At 33.9% G+C, this 15,797-nt stretch overlaps 1 protein-coding gene across 15 annotated transcripts in view; it reads left to right on the top strand.

The window, feature by feature from the left end:
• The window catches only part of EXOC6 (exocyst complex component 6), a 223,381-nt gene that overhangs the window by 93,726 nt on the left and 113,858 nt on the right, over positions 1 to 15,797 (top strand). For all 15 annotated transcript variants that reach the window (XM_072806090.1, XM_072806089.1, XM_072806087.1 and 12 more), the window contains 5 exons: positions 1,394 to 1,440; positions 1,559 to 1,679; positions 2,876 to 2,947; positions 7,708 to 7,805; positions 13,677 to 13,782. In XM_072806090.1, coding sequence (XP_072662191.1) covers positions 1,394 to 1,440; positions 1,559 to 1,679; positions 2,876 to 2,947; positions 7,708 to 7,805; positions 13,677 to 13,782 — 444 coding nt within the window. The remainder of the gene's footprint in view (positions 1 to 1,393; positions 1,441 to 1,558; positions 1,680 to 2,875; positions 2,948 to 7,707; positions 7,806 to 13,676; positions 13,783 to 15,797) is intronic.

The raw sequence follows: 15,797 nt of genomic DNA, 5'->3' as shown, positions 1-15,797 counted from the left end.
AAGAGTAAAAATACTGATGATTTTAGATTTTGATTACTTAAATATGCATAATGTAATTTCTGGAGTAACCAGTAAAAGAATAGAAATGGGGTGTATACTTTCATATAATATAAAAAGACCTAGAATGATAGAAAATAAAATATTCATGTCTTAGAGTTGATAAAAAATGATAATTGAAACCTGTAAGCACTTGATAACATTGATTAAAAATATATAATGCCAGATTGCCACAACTAAAAGGACATCCATAGTGGATTTTTAAGTATGTCTTAGTATCTAATAAACCACATAAAATATCAGTAAGAATACATGACATGCTTGATAGACTTGATCTAATGAATCATGTAGAAGCCTACTGTAACAACTGTAAAACAATTTCTCAAGCACACATGGCACATTATAAAATGTGACTATAAATGTTATAAAGGAAGTATCAAGAGATATCAACATCTGGTATCGTATAAACTCCTTTCTTTCTGATCTTGGTATTTTCTTTTATTTTTGAAAGATTTTATTCATGAGACACACAGAGAGAGAGGCAGAGACAGGTAGAGGGAGAAGCAGGCTCCTTGCAGGGAGCCGGATGAGAGACTCGATCCCAGGATCCGGGATCACGCTCTGAGCCAAAGGCAGATGCTCAACCACTGAGCCACCCAGTACCCTGATCATAGTATTTTAAAGCTAAAAGGTAAAAAACATTTCTTTTCCAACAACCTGAAAAGAACTACCCAGATGTTTGAAAATTTTTATCACATTTATGAAATATGCAGAATACAACATTTAAACTTAATTAAAATAATGAAATATTTCATGTAATAAACTAAGAATGAAATTCAAATGATAAAATATTTTTCTATATGCCTTTTGTTAAGGTTATTAACATGCAATTACAGATCATTATTAAGGAGTTTGACTTTTATTATGAATCAGATATAAAGTCATTGAAGGTTTTTAGCAGAAGATATCAAGATCTGATTACTCTTTAAAAAGTATTCTGATAGCTGTCTGGAGAATAGATTGTAGAGAGCAAGTCTGAAATCTGGTGAGACTGGGTAGGAGAATGATGAGAGAGAAATTATGTGAGAGCTTTCACGTAGTGAAATTCTGCACAAGTGAGAAATTATGGTGGCTTGAACTAGCTTATTGAGAAGAGGGTTCTGAAATTATATTTACTTTTTAACTTGTTTATTGTCTGTCTCCTTTTGAATGTAAGTTCCATAAGGATAAGGACTTTCTGGTTTTTACTAGTATATCTCTGGTGCTTTAAAAATGTATGTTGCATATAGTAGATTCTCAGTAATTATTTGTTTAATAAATGATGTAGTGACTTGAAACTTACTTTTATGTTACCAGTATTTATTGGTTTAAATTTATTTTTATTTTTCATTTAAAGCATGAAACAGTTGATGGGTATAGAAGATATTTCACTCAAATTGTAGGGTATGTATCTAATTTGGAAGTAACTATTATTTTTATGTTAAATGTCAGAACTGCTTGTTTTCTATTTGTTTGTTTTTTTTTTTTTAACATACAGTATGTTGGTAATTACTGTTTTTAGGTTCTTTGTGGTGGAAGATCACATTTTACATGTGACCCAAGGATTAGTAACCAGGGCATACACTGATGAACTTTGGAACATGGCCCTCTCAAAGATAATTGCTGTCCTTAGAGCTCATTCAGTAAGTCAGACAAATTATGTTACTAAATTTTTAATTCAGTTACTTCAAGAACTTCCTAAATGCATAATGTCAGAAGAAAACTAACTCCATCTTTCTGCATTTTTTGATAGCAGCTCAGATTTGGAAGTAGTAATGTTAGGCTTTTGTTTGGTAACACTGAGCTGTGATTTTGCAACTGACTGGGGCTTCTCAAGGCACTTTTAGTCCAGCATTATAGAAAATGAAGAATTAAGCTGGTCTCATTAGTCTCAACTGACCTCTTCATTAGATCACTGAAAAGCACCGTGAAGAAAGGGTTTTTAATTATCATTCCAAATTCTTTGTTTCCAAAATAAACTCCACCATTAAAACTCAATTGAACTTGTTCTTCGATGTTTATAATTTGTTTGCTGTAACACAGTTACAAATATCCTAAAAATATGCAATTGTCAAAATTTGAACTCATTTGAAATAATGAACCTTTATGTAATTTTTTAAATGAATTGAAGTAAAATGATCAAATATTTGCATAATACACCTTTTGTGGAAATAATATGTTAGTGTTATTTATAAAGACTGTTATTATTGAGAATAGAGATTGAAAATATTTTAAAGGGATATTAGCTTATGTAGTATTTAGATTATAAAAATACTATATTTTTAATTTATCAGGATTGTAGATTCTTTATATAGTATTTTTCCAGCCAATTATAATTTTTTCTAACATACCAATGAAGAGCGATGTTTTTTCATGGTTTACACTCAGACCAGCTCTGAATATGTAAAATTATAGTGTGCTTCCTACTAATTATATGACATCAAATACAAAGTCATAAGGTATTAAATGCAACATATCACACTAAAAATCTTGTTAAATGCTATTAAGGGGACAGAATGAGTTTCACTATCCTTTTGAAACAGATTAGGTTTTTTTGGTGAATTAATAAGAAGAATCTTCAGTTGTCATTCTTATATTGGAATAACATTTCATGTAATACGGATACTTCAGGTACATTCTGTTATGGTTTTTCCCCAAGAATTTTTACTGAATAGAGGAAGCCAGCCATGGATCTAACTAATAATCAAGATTTTAAATTTATAATAAGTCTGGCATACTAAAGGAAAACTTTTCAGGTTTGATTTGTTTTTAATCAAATGATCCTGGTTTATATTTGTTTCCTTGTTTCTATTTTCATCCCTTCACCTCCCTCCCCCAGTCTTATTGTACTGATCCTGACCTTGTTCTGGAACTGAAGAATCTCATTGTGATATTTGCAGATACTTTGCAGGTGGGTAATATTCTAATTTTCATTTAATGCCTATTTTGATCATGTAAGGATATACAAAATACAGACCATGCTCACTTATTTTATTATGGATTAATGGGAAAAATTAGTAGTAACCAAATGTGTGCTTATGTATTGATATTCCAAGACTTTTCAATTCTCTGCTGCTTCCTGATTATGAAGCTTGGATAGAGCTAGGGAAATATTACCATCTTTTAAAATATTGGTCATTCGGTTAGAATAGATTGTTTATTTAGATATTTTTATAGTTAAAAAAAAGTGCAGAGTGTAGTGGAAAGAACTCTGAAATAGAATGAGAAGATACAAGATCTGCTTTAGGACAGTGAGCATGGGCTCTGGGAGTCACACAAGACCCTGAGTTTATATTTCACTTCTGCTTTGACTAATTGTATGTTTACAATTTTTCTAAGCTTTAGATCCTCACTGGTGGAAATGATTTTATTACTAGTTTTGGGGATTGTTCTGAGTTGTAAGTGTGATAACAAATATGAAAACATGTAGTTTGAAAGCTGTATCCACTCATTTCCTTCCTAATTTCAGGTGTACTATGAGCAAATCATTTTACTTCTGTCTTTTTCTTTTTTGAAAATAAGATTAAAATAATTCAGTCTCAAAATTCAGTGCCTTTGTGATTTTCAGTAACAAAGTTTTAAGCTTGTCCCTTTTTTTGATCATGGATGGTCAAGAATTAATTGCGTTTTGTTTTCATGCTTAAACTTACAGGATTTTTATGGTTGGAAGAACATTTCATGAAACATAGATTAGCATTTTCTAAAGTGTGGTAATAGATGTTACTTTATTTATTTATTTATTTATTTATTTATTTATTTATTTATAGATGTTGCTTTAAAAAGAGTTCTGTGGTCAAAAACATTTGGGAAATAAGTGAAGTAAAACAGATTTCTCCACTAAAAGCCTTTCTCAGAGCAGATTTATACCATATGATTCCAAAAGGAAGGTATTTATGCAGTATTTTCCCAGTATATTTGACCCTTGAATCTTTTTTCCCCCATATGACATCTTGTAGATCTAGAACTTTATATAATATGCTTTGGGAAATGCTAATTTAAACTATTTGCTTCATCACAAGAGTCTTCATCCTAGAATAATAGTTATCTACTTGATTATTAAATCTAAGAAGATTTGACGTACTACTTTAGTCAATTATTTTATGTTATATCTTTATTAATTTCTGTGCCTTATACTGTAGCATCAGAATAATGCGGATTTTTTTCATAAATCTGTAATACTGATTTCTCTGCAAAATAAAAACTTCTGGTAAGTCTTATCAGAGAGTACCTTAATTTTTTTAGGTCTATCTCTGAGTAACTTGAGGGAGTTTTGTTGCCCTTAATGACTAAAAACATTACTACTCAAGACATGGTGGGGATAATACTCGCTGGCCTAGAAAAAGTCACTAGTCCACCAGCTCTTATGGATCCATAGCAAAAAGGAACTTCCTTCAGGATATAAGTCAACTACATCACTAAGTACAAAGCTTACCTCAATTCTTGGCATTTATTTTGTAGCAAGACTTTCTTGTGTAGATCAGCTGCATTGATTTGTATTCTGATACAAGCTCCTTATCTCTTTATAAACCATGAGGGACTGTTCTGAACTGGCACTTTGGGTACAACTGAATGTGGTATAATATGTGCTGTGGTTCCAAGGATCTCTAGAGAATCAGAGGAAAGGGATAGACAATATGTAGGTATAATAGAGGCAGTAGAAAGTAACAGTAATAGATGTATAAACCCTTGTAAGTATACCTTTCTCATCTTACTGCTTTGAAATAAGATTCAGGAAGACAAATATGGACAAACTCCTTATTACTTACTTATTCAGAAATCCTGCAGTATTTTCATTCCAATGAAAATTGACAGGCTGCGTACTCTGTGGGCCTTATACATAATTAATAAATGCTGACTTCTCAAGTTATTATTTTTTTAGCGAGGGAGGTGGGGAGGGGCAGAGGGAGAGAGAATATTCAGTAGGCTCCACACCCAGTACAGAGTCTGACGATCCTGAGATCATGACCTGTGTGAAAATTAAGAGATGGACATTTAACTGAGCCGCCTGGGTTCCCCCCTCCAGGTTGTACCTTTATTTTTTTTTTTTTAAGATTTTATTTATTTATTCATGAGAGACACACAGAGAGAGGCAGAGAGAGAAGCAGGCTCCATGCAAGGAGCCCGATGTGAGACTCGATTCCTGGACTCCGGGATCATGCCCTGGGCCGAAGGCAGGCGCTAAACCACTGAGCCACCCAGGGATGTTCCAAGTTATACCTTTTAATTGAAGAATTGGGGAGGGTCTTTTAATAAAAACTAAGAAATATTGCTTGATATTTACTTTTTAAGATTGACACTTTGCCACCCTAAGGAAAATTTTCTTTTCATATTTCATTTTATTATTTAAAGCTGACTAAATAACATTAACAAGTAACACCAGCATATTATAGTTCTGTTTATTGCCTATTAAGCAATCAGAAGTAAACATTTAGGGCAGCCTGGGTGGCTCAGCGGTTTAAGCGCCTGCCTTTGGCTCAGGGCGTGATCCTGGAGACCCAGGATCGAGTCCCATGTCAGGCTCCCTGCATGGAGCCTGCTTCTCCCTCTGCCTGTGTCTCTGCCTCTCTCTCTCTCTCTCTATCATGAATAAATAAGTAAAGTCTTTAAAAAAAAAAAGAAGTAAACATTTATGATTCATGCACTAACATTTTTGGAGCACCCACCATATGCTAGTAGCTAGGTGATGTGTGAAATGATACAGACTTAAAAATCAGTAAGACAGTAGGGATATAAAAATCCTTCAAGAAATTTACAGTTTAGTTGTAAACAAGATGTATAGGACATATTAACATAGCAGTATATTAAAAAGCTTTGGGCTTGCAGAAGACGGAATATCTAACTTTGATTCCAGGAGTTGGAAAGTCTGTATCGAAAGTTGAAATGTGAGTTGGAATTTAAAAGATGAGTTCAGCAAGTACATATCAAGAAAGGGCCATGAATGGCAGAGAAAATTAAATAGCATGTGTAAACTATAGATGGAAGGATAGTATGATGAGCATGAGATTGGTCAAGCAGCTTGATTGTGAAAGAAACTATAGTAGATGGGTGTGAGCAAAGAAAGGCAAATAGTGGTAATGAACCTGACAAGGTAGTTTAACCCAAATTATGGCAGGACTTGTGGGACTTTAGTAATAAGCCTTTGGTAGTTTTTAACCAGTGGAATGGCATGATCAGATTTGTACTTTAAATGATAATTTGGAGTCTTGACAATAGATTGAGTTGAAAGAGACAGATGGTTGGAACTTCAGTTTAGGAAGCTCTTACCGGTCTAGGCAAGAGTTGTGAAGGACTGAAATAAAGCAGTGGTACTGGGAATACTTCTGGAAAAAAAATAAGTGATGGAGAAGAATGACAGATTTGAGATTTGTGAAGGAGATAAAATCAAAAGAATTTGGTAAATGATTAGATATGTTTGTCTGTGGGGTCATTTAGATATTTTTTCAAGTTTCTTACCTGATAAACTGGATTGATGGTAGAACTATTACACAGGAAATAGGAAAAACACTTTGTTTAGCTGGAAAGGGAAGAAATAAGTTAACTCTAGCATGCTTCTTGGCAGATTGACTGGAGATATCTAACAGGTGTTGGAATTAAATATTTGGAACTTCCAGAGGCATAACTAGAGATGTAGATTCAGAATAATCAGAGAAAATAGTGTTTGAGGTCAGTAGATTTCAGATTATGCTAGAGACCTAGAGGAAGAATTTAAGGATAGAGATAGAAGAAAAAGGGAAACTGAAGGACTGTTTATAGATAAGAGGAGAACAAAGGAGAGAGAGTGGTGTTACAGAATTCAAAGCAGACAAATTTTAAGAGAGAGTGAGATATTGACTTTTATATTTAGGAGGTAATCTGTGACATTGTTGCAGTTTTAAAGGAATAGGAATGGCAGATTGTAGTAGGTTTGGCTATGAAGAGAGTAACAAAAGGAGAAAGCTGGCAGGGCACAGCAAATCTAGGAAGGGCTTTTTTGTTTTTTCTTACTTGGTTTAAAGATGGGAGGTAATTAGCATATTTATCTAGCTAAGAGAAAGGAACTAGTGGAAGTTAAAGACAACAGTGAATAGATAAGCCTTGGAGTAGTTCCTGCAGGGGTAGGATTAAGAATAAAGAGGAGGGAAACCTTGAAGGGAAAAGGGACAACTCTGTGAGGTCAAGAAATGTTTGGTACTGAAATGGGTAAAATTTCAACGACTTTGGGTTTAGAAAGTAATAAAGTTTTGGAGAGTGTGTGTTTGATGCAGAGATGTACATTTTCCCTCTACAGTGAAGTTGATCTTAAATTGAAGGTGCAAAAGGAAGCCAGTGTGTTTCAGACAAAATATATTCCCTTTTCTTCTTTTATCCTTTTTAGGGACCACTTTCCAAGACACCATTATGTAGATCACTTATCTTGAACTTTTTCTCCAGTTTTGACTTATGTAATCCAGACTGAAAAGAGAGAGAAGAAATGGAAAAATTATTCCAGCTTCATAAAACTCTTTATAGGCTCTTTCTTACCTAATGCAATCTAGTAGAGAGTCAAAAGGATATCTTCTTTTCATACTGGTGGAATGACATACAATATGATATAGTGATCACTTTTAAACAATTATTCAGTATTCCCAGCATTTCTCGAATGAATATATCTTTACTTATTTGACTTGCTTATCTGCTTTTGTTGTGTTTTAGGGTTATGGTTTTCCAGTGAACCGACTTTTTGACCTTTTATTTGAAATAAGAGATCAATACAATGAAACACTTCTTAAGAAATGGGCTGGAGTTTTCAGGTTAGTCTAAAAGCCATAAAACCTTAATGTAACAGTGAAAAAGTTTGTCAGATGCTAAAGTGATTGATTTTACATTAGCAATGAAAAATGCTTACAATAATTTTTTATTGTAAAATATACATAGCAAATTTTGCCATTTTAACCTTTTTAAAATGTAGTTTTATGACATTAAGTACATTTATATTATTGCACCCATCCCCACTATCCTTCAGAACTTTTTCATCTTCCCAAACTGAAACTATATCAATTGAACATTAACTCTCTAGTCCCTTCTACTCCCTGGCAATCACCATTCTACTTTGTTTCCATGAATTTGTCTACTCTAGGTACTTCATATAAGTGGACTCATACGGTGTTTGTTTTTTTGTATTTGGATTATTTCACTTAACATAATATTTTCAAGGTCCATCCATGTTATAGTTTGTATCAGTATCTCATTCTTTTTCAAGGCTGAATAATTCAGTTCCATTTATATGGATATTACCACATTTTATTTATCCATCTGTGGGTATTTGGGTCATATGCACCTTTTGCTGTTATGAGTAATGCTGCTGTGAACACTGATGTACAAATATATGTTTGAGTTCATGTTTTCATTTCTTTGGGGTATATATCCAGAAGTGGGATTGATGGATTATATAGCAGATATATATTTAATAAATTGAGGAACTGGCATACTAGTTTTTCCACAGTGGCTGAACAGTTTATAATAAATTTTTAATTGTACTGCTTTTAGTTCTAATCTCTGAATTTTTCCCCCCCAGTAAATAGATATAAGGCTGTAATTCAAAGGTATTTAGTATTAGAAATAGAGATTTAGGGATCCCTGGGTGGCACAGCGGTTTAGCGCCTGCCTTTGGCCCAGGGCGCGATCCTGGAGACCCGGGATTGAATCCCACATCGGGCTCCTGGTGCTTGGAGCCTGCTTCTCCCTCTGCCTATGTCTCTGCCTCTCTCTCTCTCTCTCTGTGTGTGTGTGTGACTATCATAAATAAATAAAAATTAAAAAAAAAGAAATAGAGATTTATAAATTTTAAATTTTATTTGAAGAAAGTGCTATTTTTACAAACAACTAGAGTAAAAATCTTTAAGGTGGGGCACGTGGGTAGCTCAGGGGCATGTGGGTGATTCAGATGTTGGGCTTCTGCCTTTGGCTCAGGTCATGATCCCAGGTTCCTGGGATTGAGTCCCGCATCACGCTTCCTGCAGGCAATCTGCTTCTCCCTCAGCCTACGTCTCTGCCCCCCTCTCTCTCTATCTCTCATGAATAAATAAATAAAATCTTTAAAGGATCTAATTAGGAAAATTACTTTTGCTTTAATCACTTACTTGTAGGGAATGGACAAAGTATTTTAAGATTATATAGAATTTTGTATTGAAAAGAGAAATCTGTTCCCTAATTCTAAAACTCTTTTTCCCTCTCTCCTCCTTCCCTTCTTTCCTCCTTCCTCTTTCCATTTCTTCCTTTCTTTTTTTTCTTTCAAAAAAACTTGTAAGTCTTGAGATCTTACATCTAGGTCATCCAAATATGATAGAAATGACATGGCAATAATACTTGATGAGAGTAAAACAGAGAATATATAAAAGAATTTAACGTAGGTTGGCATTTGCCTCATTAGTTTTCAAAACTGAGTGGTGTTGACCTTCTGAATATTGTAATAAAAATCTTTTAAAAATACTTAGGTGTTCACAAGGTGATACGCTTATTAAAATCAACCAAATAAATTCTTATTTGCACTTTTTGTATTAACATTCCTTAAGGGTTATATTGTCAGGATGTTGTCTCAAGTGGACAGTTGACAGTCTTGATGAAACATGTATAAGTGTCAACAATTTTTGATCTTTAGTATTATAGAAATACAGGTAGTGCTTATTGGTAATCTATAATGTATATGCCATGATGTAATATGATAATATGACATCTTTCTATATAAAATATTTATACACACACACATATAATCTTCAGTTACAGGGTTGATGTTATTGCCCTCTTCAGAAGATTATTTAAATTTTTACAATTGCTGATAGATTTGTGTTGAGCCAGCCATTTTCTCTTATTTATCATAAGACTTATATAGTATGAGGGGACACCTGGATGACTCAGTTGGTTAAGTGTCTGACTCTTGATTTCGGCTCAGTTCATGATCTCAAGGTCATGAGATCGAGCCCTGTTGCTCAGTGCAGCATCTGCTTGAGAGCCTCTTCTTCTGCTCACTCCTCCCCGCCCCGCCCCGTTCTCTCTCTCTCTAATAAATAAAATAAATCTTAAAAAAACCCCAAACTTTTAGTAGTCAGTGTTCCTTCCCCAAGATTGAGGAGACCATGAGGTATTGTTTTCTCTCTGGGAAGCTAATGGGTTCATTTAGATGGAGATAGGATTAATGTTCTCTTCCATTGTAGATAGGGAGGATAATGGATGATAGCATGTCACTTATAATGCATAATTCTCAAGTATATTTGGCTTCTACTTTCAGTATCCCTTATAGATCACACTTTTTGCTTAGATTTTTAAGAAGTGGCAGAGGGGTGCTTGGCTGGCTTAAGTGGTAGAGTATGTGACTCGATCTTGGGGATGTAAGTTTGAGCCCCATGTTGGGTAGTATAAAGATTACTTAAAAATAAAATCTTGAAACAAATAAGAGAAGTAGCAGAATTTAAGCTTTTCTTATCCTTATCCTTATTTTCAAAGATTTTACAAGTAGTGAAGTGACAGCCTAACAATGGCAAAAAAGTAAAAGTTATCATCAGTACTGAATAATTAACTTGGCTATTTCTGTGATAGAATTTATAGTCTTAACGTTATAGGTTATCTGTGTGTGATTATAACTATATTGTGAACATCAGTGTTGTTTATATTCTTGATTGCCTAGCCCCAAGTATAGTGCTTTACACAGCATAGGAACTCAGTAAATGTTTATAGACTTTAGTTCAGTAAACAGTCCCTTTTAAGACTACATTAACATTTTCAGAATGTGAATGTACATTCAATAAATTATCTTTCCTTGCATATTAATAGATTCCTTGGCATTTGTGTAAAATAGTTTATGGTCTTCTAGTAGTCTTCTACACTGGAATTTTAATTAGAGTGTTATAACATAGAGTGTTATGTTAGCTTCAGGTTTGCAGTATAGTGGTGCAGCGATTCTGTGTTACTCAGTGTTTATCAAGATAAGTGTACTCTTTTTTTTTTTAAGATAAGTGTACTCTTAATTCACTTTACCTATTTCACCCATCGCCCACCCACCTTCCCTCTGATAACCATCTGTTTGTTCTCTGAAGTATAGTTTTCCTTTTAACTCCTTATTTTAAAGTGCTATTTAAAAGGAAATAGAATTAGTTGAAGCTTCTCACAGTATTTAAAGTGAATAAGAGTCTTATTCCTCCCTACTCCCGAACAATCTCATTGTAAGTACTTCGTGTACTGTAACAATTTACAAACCTGAGCTTTTATTTCCAGCCTCTCATCAAAACCCCAGACCCATTTATCAGTGAGATATCAGTCATCCATTGCTGAAGCTGTATCATCCTCTTATATTCCTTACCTCAGCAGATGTCTCTAATGAGGTGACATTTACATCATTTGTCCATTTGCCCTATTTAGAAACCGCAAATTCATCCAGATCACACCTTCCTTCATAATCCTTATTTAGTTTTTAAATCCTGCCTATATATTCTACTTCTTAAAGCTCTTGTTTTTGTTTTTGCCACTTTTTTTCTGCCCCTACCTGGACAGCTTTTTTTTTTTTTTTTAAGATTTTATTTATTATTCATGAGAGACACAGAGAGAGAGAGAGAGAGAGAGAGAGAGAGAGAGAAAGGCAGAGACACAGGCAGAGGGAGAAGCAGGCTCCATGCAGGGAGCCCAATGTGGGACTCGATCCTGGTCTCCGGGATCAAGCCCTGGGCTGCAGGCGGCGCTAAACTGCTGAGCCACCGGGGCAACCCTAGGACAGCTTTAATTCAGATCCTAATCACCTTTTATGTAGATTATTCTTCAATTTTTCTCACTGGCCTCTTTGTGCCTTGTTGTCCTTTCCAGTTTATCATCCACATAGTGGACATGTGACATTTCTCTGCCTAAAACCTATTAATGGTATTCCAGGATAATCTAGGTGCCTCAGTTTGTCCACCTGCCCGGCCTCATTTACATTTTGTATACTTTACTCTTTTGTATACATTTACTCTTTGTATACATTTGTATACATGTATACAATTTGTATACATTTACTCTTTTGTATACTTGATACTCCAGTAGTGCTGCACTACTGATGGTTTATTCCCTCCCACATTCATACATTTTTACCCTAATGCTTTTGCTTGTTATGTTCCATCTTTCTGAAATGCTGTTCTTCCATAATGTCTTTAGAAGTATTTCTTTTTCATCTTGAAAGATCCTACATAGCTCATGGCTTCTCTATAACACTTTCCATGAGATACCCCCCTCCTACCCTGATAAACTTAATCATTTCTTCCTTTGTACTATTTCTGAACCTTACACCTCTTTTATTGTATGTATAGTACATTATTATAAACACTATTATTTGTTTTCATATCTGTATCTCCTATTAGGTTGAGAACAAAGATCTTGATTTTATCTTCATGAAGTAGGGAGTTTTCATCACAATTATCCGAGAGCCTGGCACACAATAGGTGCTCAATAAATATTAGTCAAGCTAAACTGTTGATTAAAAAAGAAAGTTGATGACTGGACAGCAAGTATGTTTGGACAGTTTGGGTTATGTGACAGTAACAAAAAATGCCCTATATCTCAGCAGATGAATGCAGATATTTTATTTCTCCCATAGAAATCCCTAATGGGTCTAGTAGTCCACGATCCAGGCTGTTTGCATTTGTATTTCTACATTCTCAGCATGTGGTCTCCCCTGTCACTATGGGAAAGAGTCACACAGTTAGCTTGTAAGTGCTTTAGACTTGAAACAATACCTATCACTTCTATTCACAATCCAATGGCCAAAACTGATGATAGAGCTCTGCATCTTGGCAAAGGGGCTGTGTAGTAGAGAGCACATGGGTACTGAGTGAGTAGTAACTGTTTCTACCTTACTAAATATAAGGGGTCCTTTTGTAAATACAACAGTTTTAAAAGACTAAATAAATAGAGAGCATTGTTTTCATCTTTTGGGAACTTATAATCTAGTTGGGAAGAGAGAAAAAACTTACAATTTGAGAATTGTCCTATCACGATATACAACTGGAATACTCTTCATTTTAGTTATAGATAATGAGTTTGTTTAGACTGCACATCTAAAGAATTGTTCTAGGGGGTGCCTGGCTGGCTCAGTTGGTGGAACATGTGACTCTTGATCTCGGGGTTGTGAGTTTGATCAGCAATTGAGTAGTGCAACAACTTAATAAATAAATAAATCTTTTTAAAAAAGAATTGTTTAAATAAGTAAATAAAAGAATTGTTCTGGAGTAAAAAACTGAAACTAAAGTGCTAAGAGGATGTAAAACAAGTGGGAAGAAGAGATTACATATGAATTTTGAGGGACAAGGTTTATTTGTTACTGAATTCTAGAATTGTCTAATAAAAATGCTTTTGCAGTAATTGTCTTTTTAAAAAAATGTATTATCCTGTATCACTCTAGTGATACATTTTTTAATATTAAATTTTCAATTCTCGGGGATCCCTTGGTGGTGCAGCGGTTTGGTGCCTGCCTTTGGCCCAGGGTGCGATCCTGGAGACCAGGGATTGAGTCTCATGTCAGGCTCCCTGCATGGAGCCTGCTTCTCCCTCTGCGTGTGTCTCTGCCTCTCTCTCTCTCTCTGTGTCTATCATGAATAAATAAAATAAATAAATAAAATAAAATCTTAAAAAAAATTTTTTTTTCAATTCTCTCTTCTTAACAGGGATATTTTTGAGGAAGATAATTATAGTCCCATCCCTATTGTTAATGAAGAAGAATATAAAGCAGTCATCAGTAAATTTCCCTTTCAAGATCCAGACCTTGAAAAGGTACAAGCTAGTTTTTAATTCAAGAATTTTCTTAAGCATAAATTCATAATAGTTTTTGCTACATAATATTAACATTGTAAATGACAGCAGCCTCTTTTGTGGCTTTTGTTGTTGTTATTTGAGAAAATCAGTTATGTTTTGTTAACTTTTGAAGATTATGTTATTGCTACTACTACTACTGTTTTGTGAAGTTAAGAAGGGTCTTTCCTGGGGATATTAGGAGCAGTTGTCCCAAATGTTAGGTGGATTCCCAGGACAGGTATTAGTTACATTATGTGGATTTCAAATTAGATAAAGTAAATGTTGAGTAGATTAAAAGAATAAGAGTATATTTTAGGGAAAGAGAGGAGAATTTATTTAAAATGTTCATCACTACGGAAGATCTTATTTTGTGTTTTCTTTTCTAGACATACACTTTTGCAAAAAGTTTATCTTCATTAAATAAGAGGTGTATAAAGGCGGTTGCTGCTTGTATATTTTTTCCTGGAGTAGGAGTATATATTTTTGGAGTTAAGATGTCTGAACAAAAGACAGGATAGAGAAAGAAAATAGACTACATGTAGAGTATTGTGAGAATACATATGATGGCACATGTGTGTTCATACTACGCATAAGCACACAATTGTACCTATCCAGTATCTCTGTGTAGGAGCAGATCTCCTGGGAAAAGGATATTGTATTTTCTGTTGTCACTTTTTTATTCTTTTTTTCTTTTTACTCTTCTTTATTATTTTCCAACTCTATAATTTAGTTCTTCTCTGCATTTTTATTTCTTCACAATGAGGAAGAAAGATGAGTGAATTTTGAGTGAGTTGTGCAACCTGTGACTGTAAATTTTAATTTTTTGGTATACATTAACTAGGCATATTATGTCTAATAGTCACTAAACTAGACCATGTAATTAAATGCATAGCTTTTAGATTATAGCTAAGATTGCCATTACATATATAATAATAGTTATATTCTAATTATACACAAAAGATCAGAATTTTTTACATGTTGTAGGTTGGTTTTATTTTGTTTTAGTTACAGGTAGTATTTTTATTTAGGGTATAGCATCTGTATAAAGAGCATTGGATTTGGTCCAGGTTCACATGCCAGCTCTGCCTATGGCTTATTATGGGCAGATGACTTACCATATTTGGGCACTTGTGCCACAGCTGTCAAATGAGAAGGTTAAACTAAATAATCTTTAATGGGGCAGCCCCAATGGCTCAACGGTTTAGTGCCGCCTTCAGCCTAGGGTGTGATCCTAGAGATCTAGGATTGAGTCCCACATCAGGTTCCCTGCATGGAGCCTGCTTCTCTCTCTCTCTCTCTCTCTCTCTCTCCCTCTCTCTCTCTCTGTGTCTGTCATGAATATATAAATAAAATCTTTAAAAAAAAATCTTTAATGTCTTTTCTAATTACACTAAATTATTCTAAGTAGGTTTATAGTTAGAAGGAAGTTTGACTTTGCTTATAGAATGGTTCCAAAGTATATAGTACCTCTTAGGACTAAGCTCATTAGGAGTTGTATTCATTGGTTCATATATTATTAAAAAAAGAACTAGAGTTGAAGTAGAAGCTGTGGAAATTAAAATGTGTGAACTTAAAAAGAAGACTCATAAAGTTATTTAGTATTATTGGATAAACTCAATTTTTTTCCTAATTTGACTATAATTTTCAATTAAAACTATTAGAAAAGATGTAAAACTGTCAGATAACTCTAGTTATATTTTCTTTTTTTTTTTTTCTAGTTATATTTTCAGTGTAAATTACACATGAACAAATAGTAAGACTGCACATATATGCAGAGATCTGCCTTTTTGTAGATAACTGGGCTAATTTAATTAGAATACTTTTGCTAAACCCAGAACATATTCATATTCTGTCTTTAAATGTCATTAAAATAAATTCTTAAATCTGAAATATCTTTCAAATAGTATTGGGTCCATTATTCTGTAGAACATAAATTGGAGGTAAGTTAGCACTTACATCATTATCAAGTGATTTTAAAGAATGGCAACTTTTTG

Source organism: Canis lupus, chromosome 29, assembly GCF_048164855.1.
Source record: "Canis lupus baileyi chromosome 29, mCanLup2.hap1, whole genome shotgun sequence".
Lineage (NCBI taxonomy): Eukaryota > Metazoa > Chordata > Mammalia > Carnivora > Canidae > Canis > Canis lupus.
The sequence above is the reverse complement of the archived record's forward strand: the minus strand, read 5'-3'. Positions and strand labels throughout refer to the sequence as shown.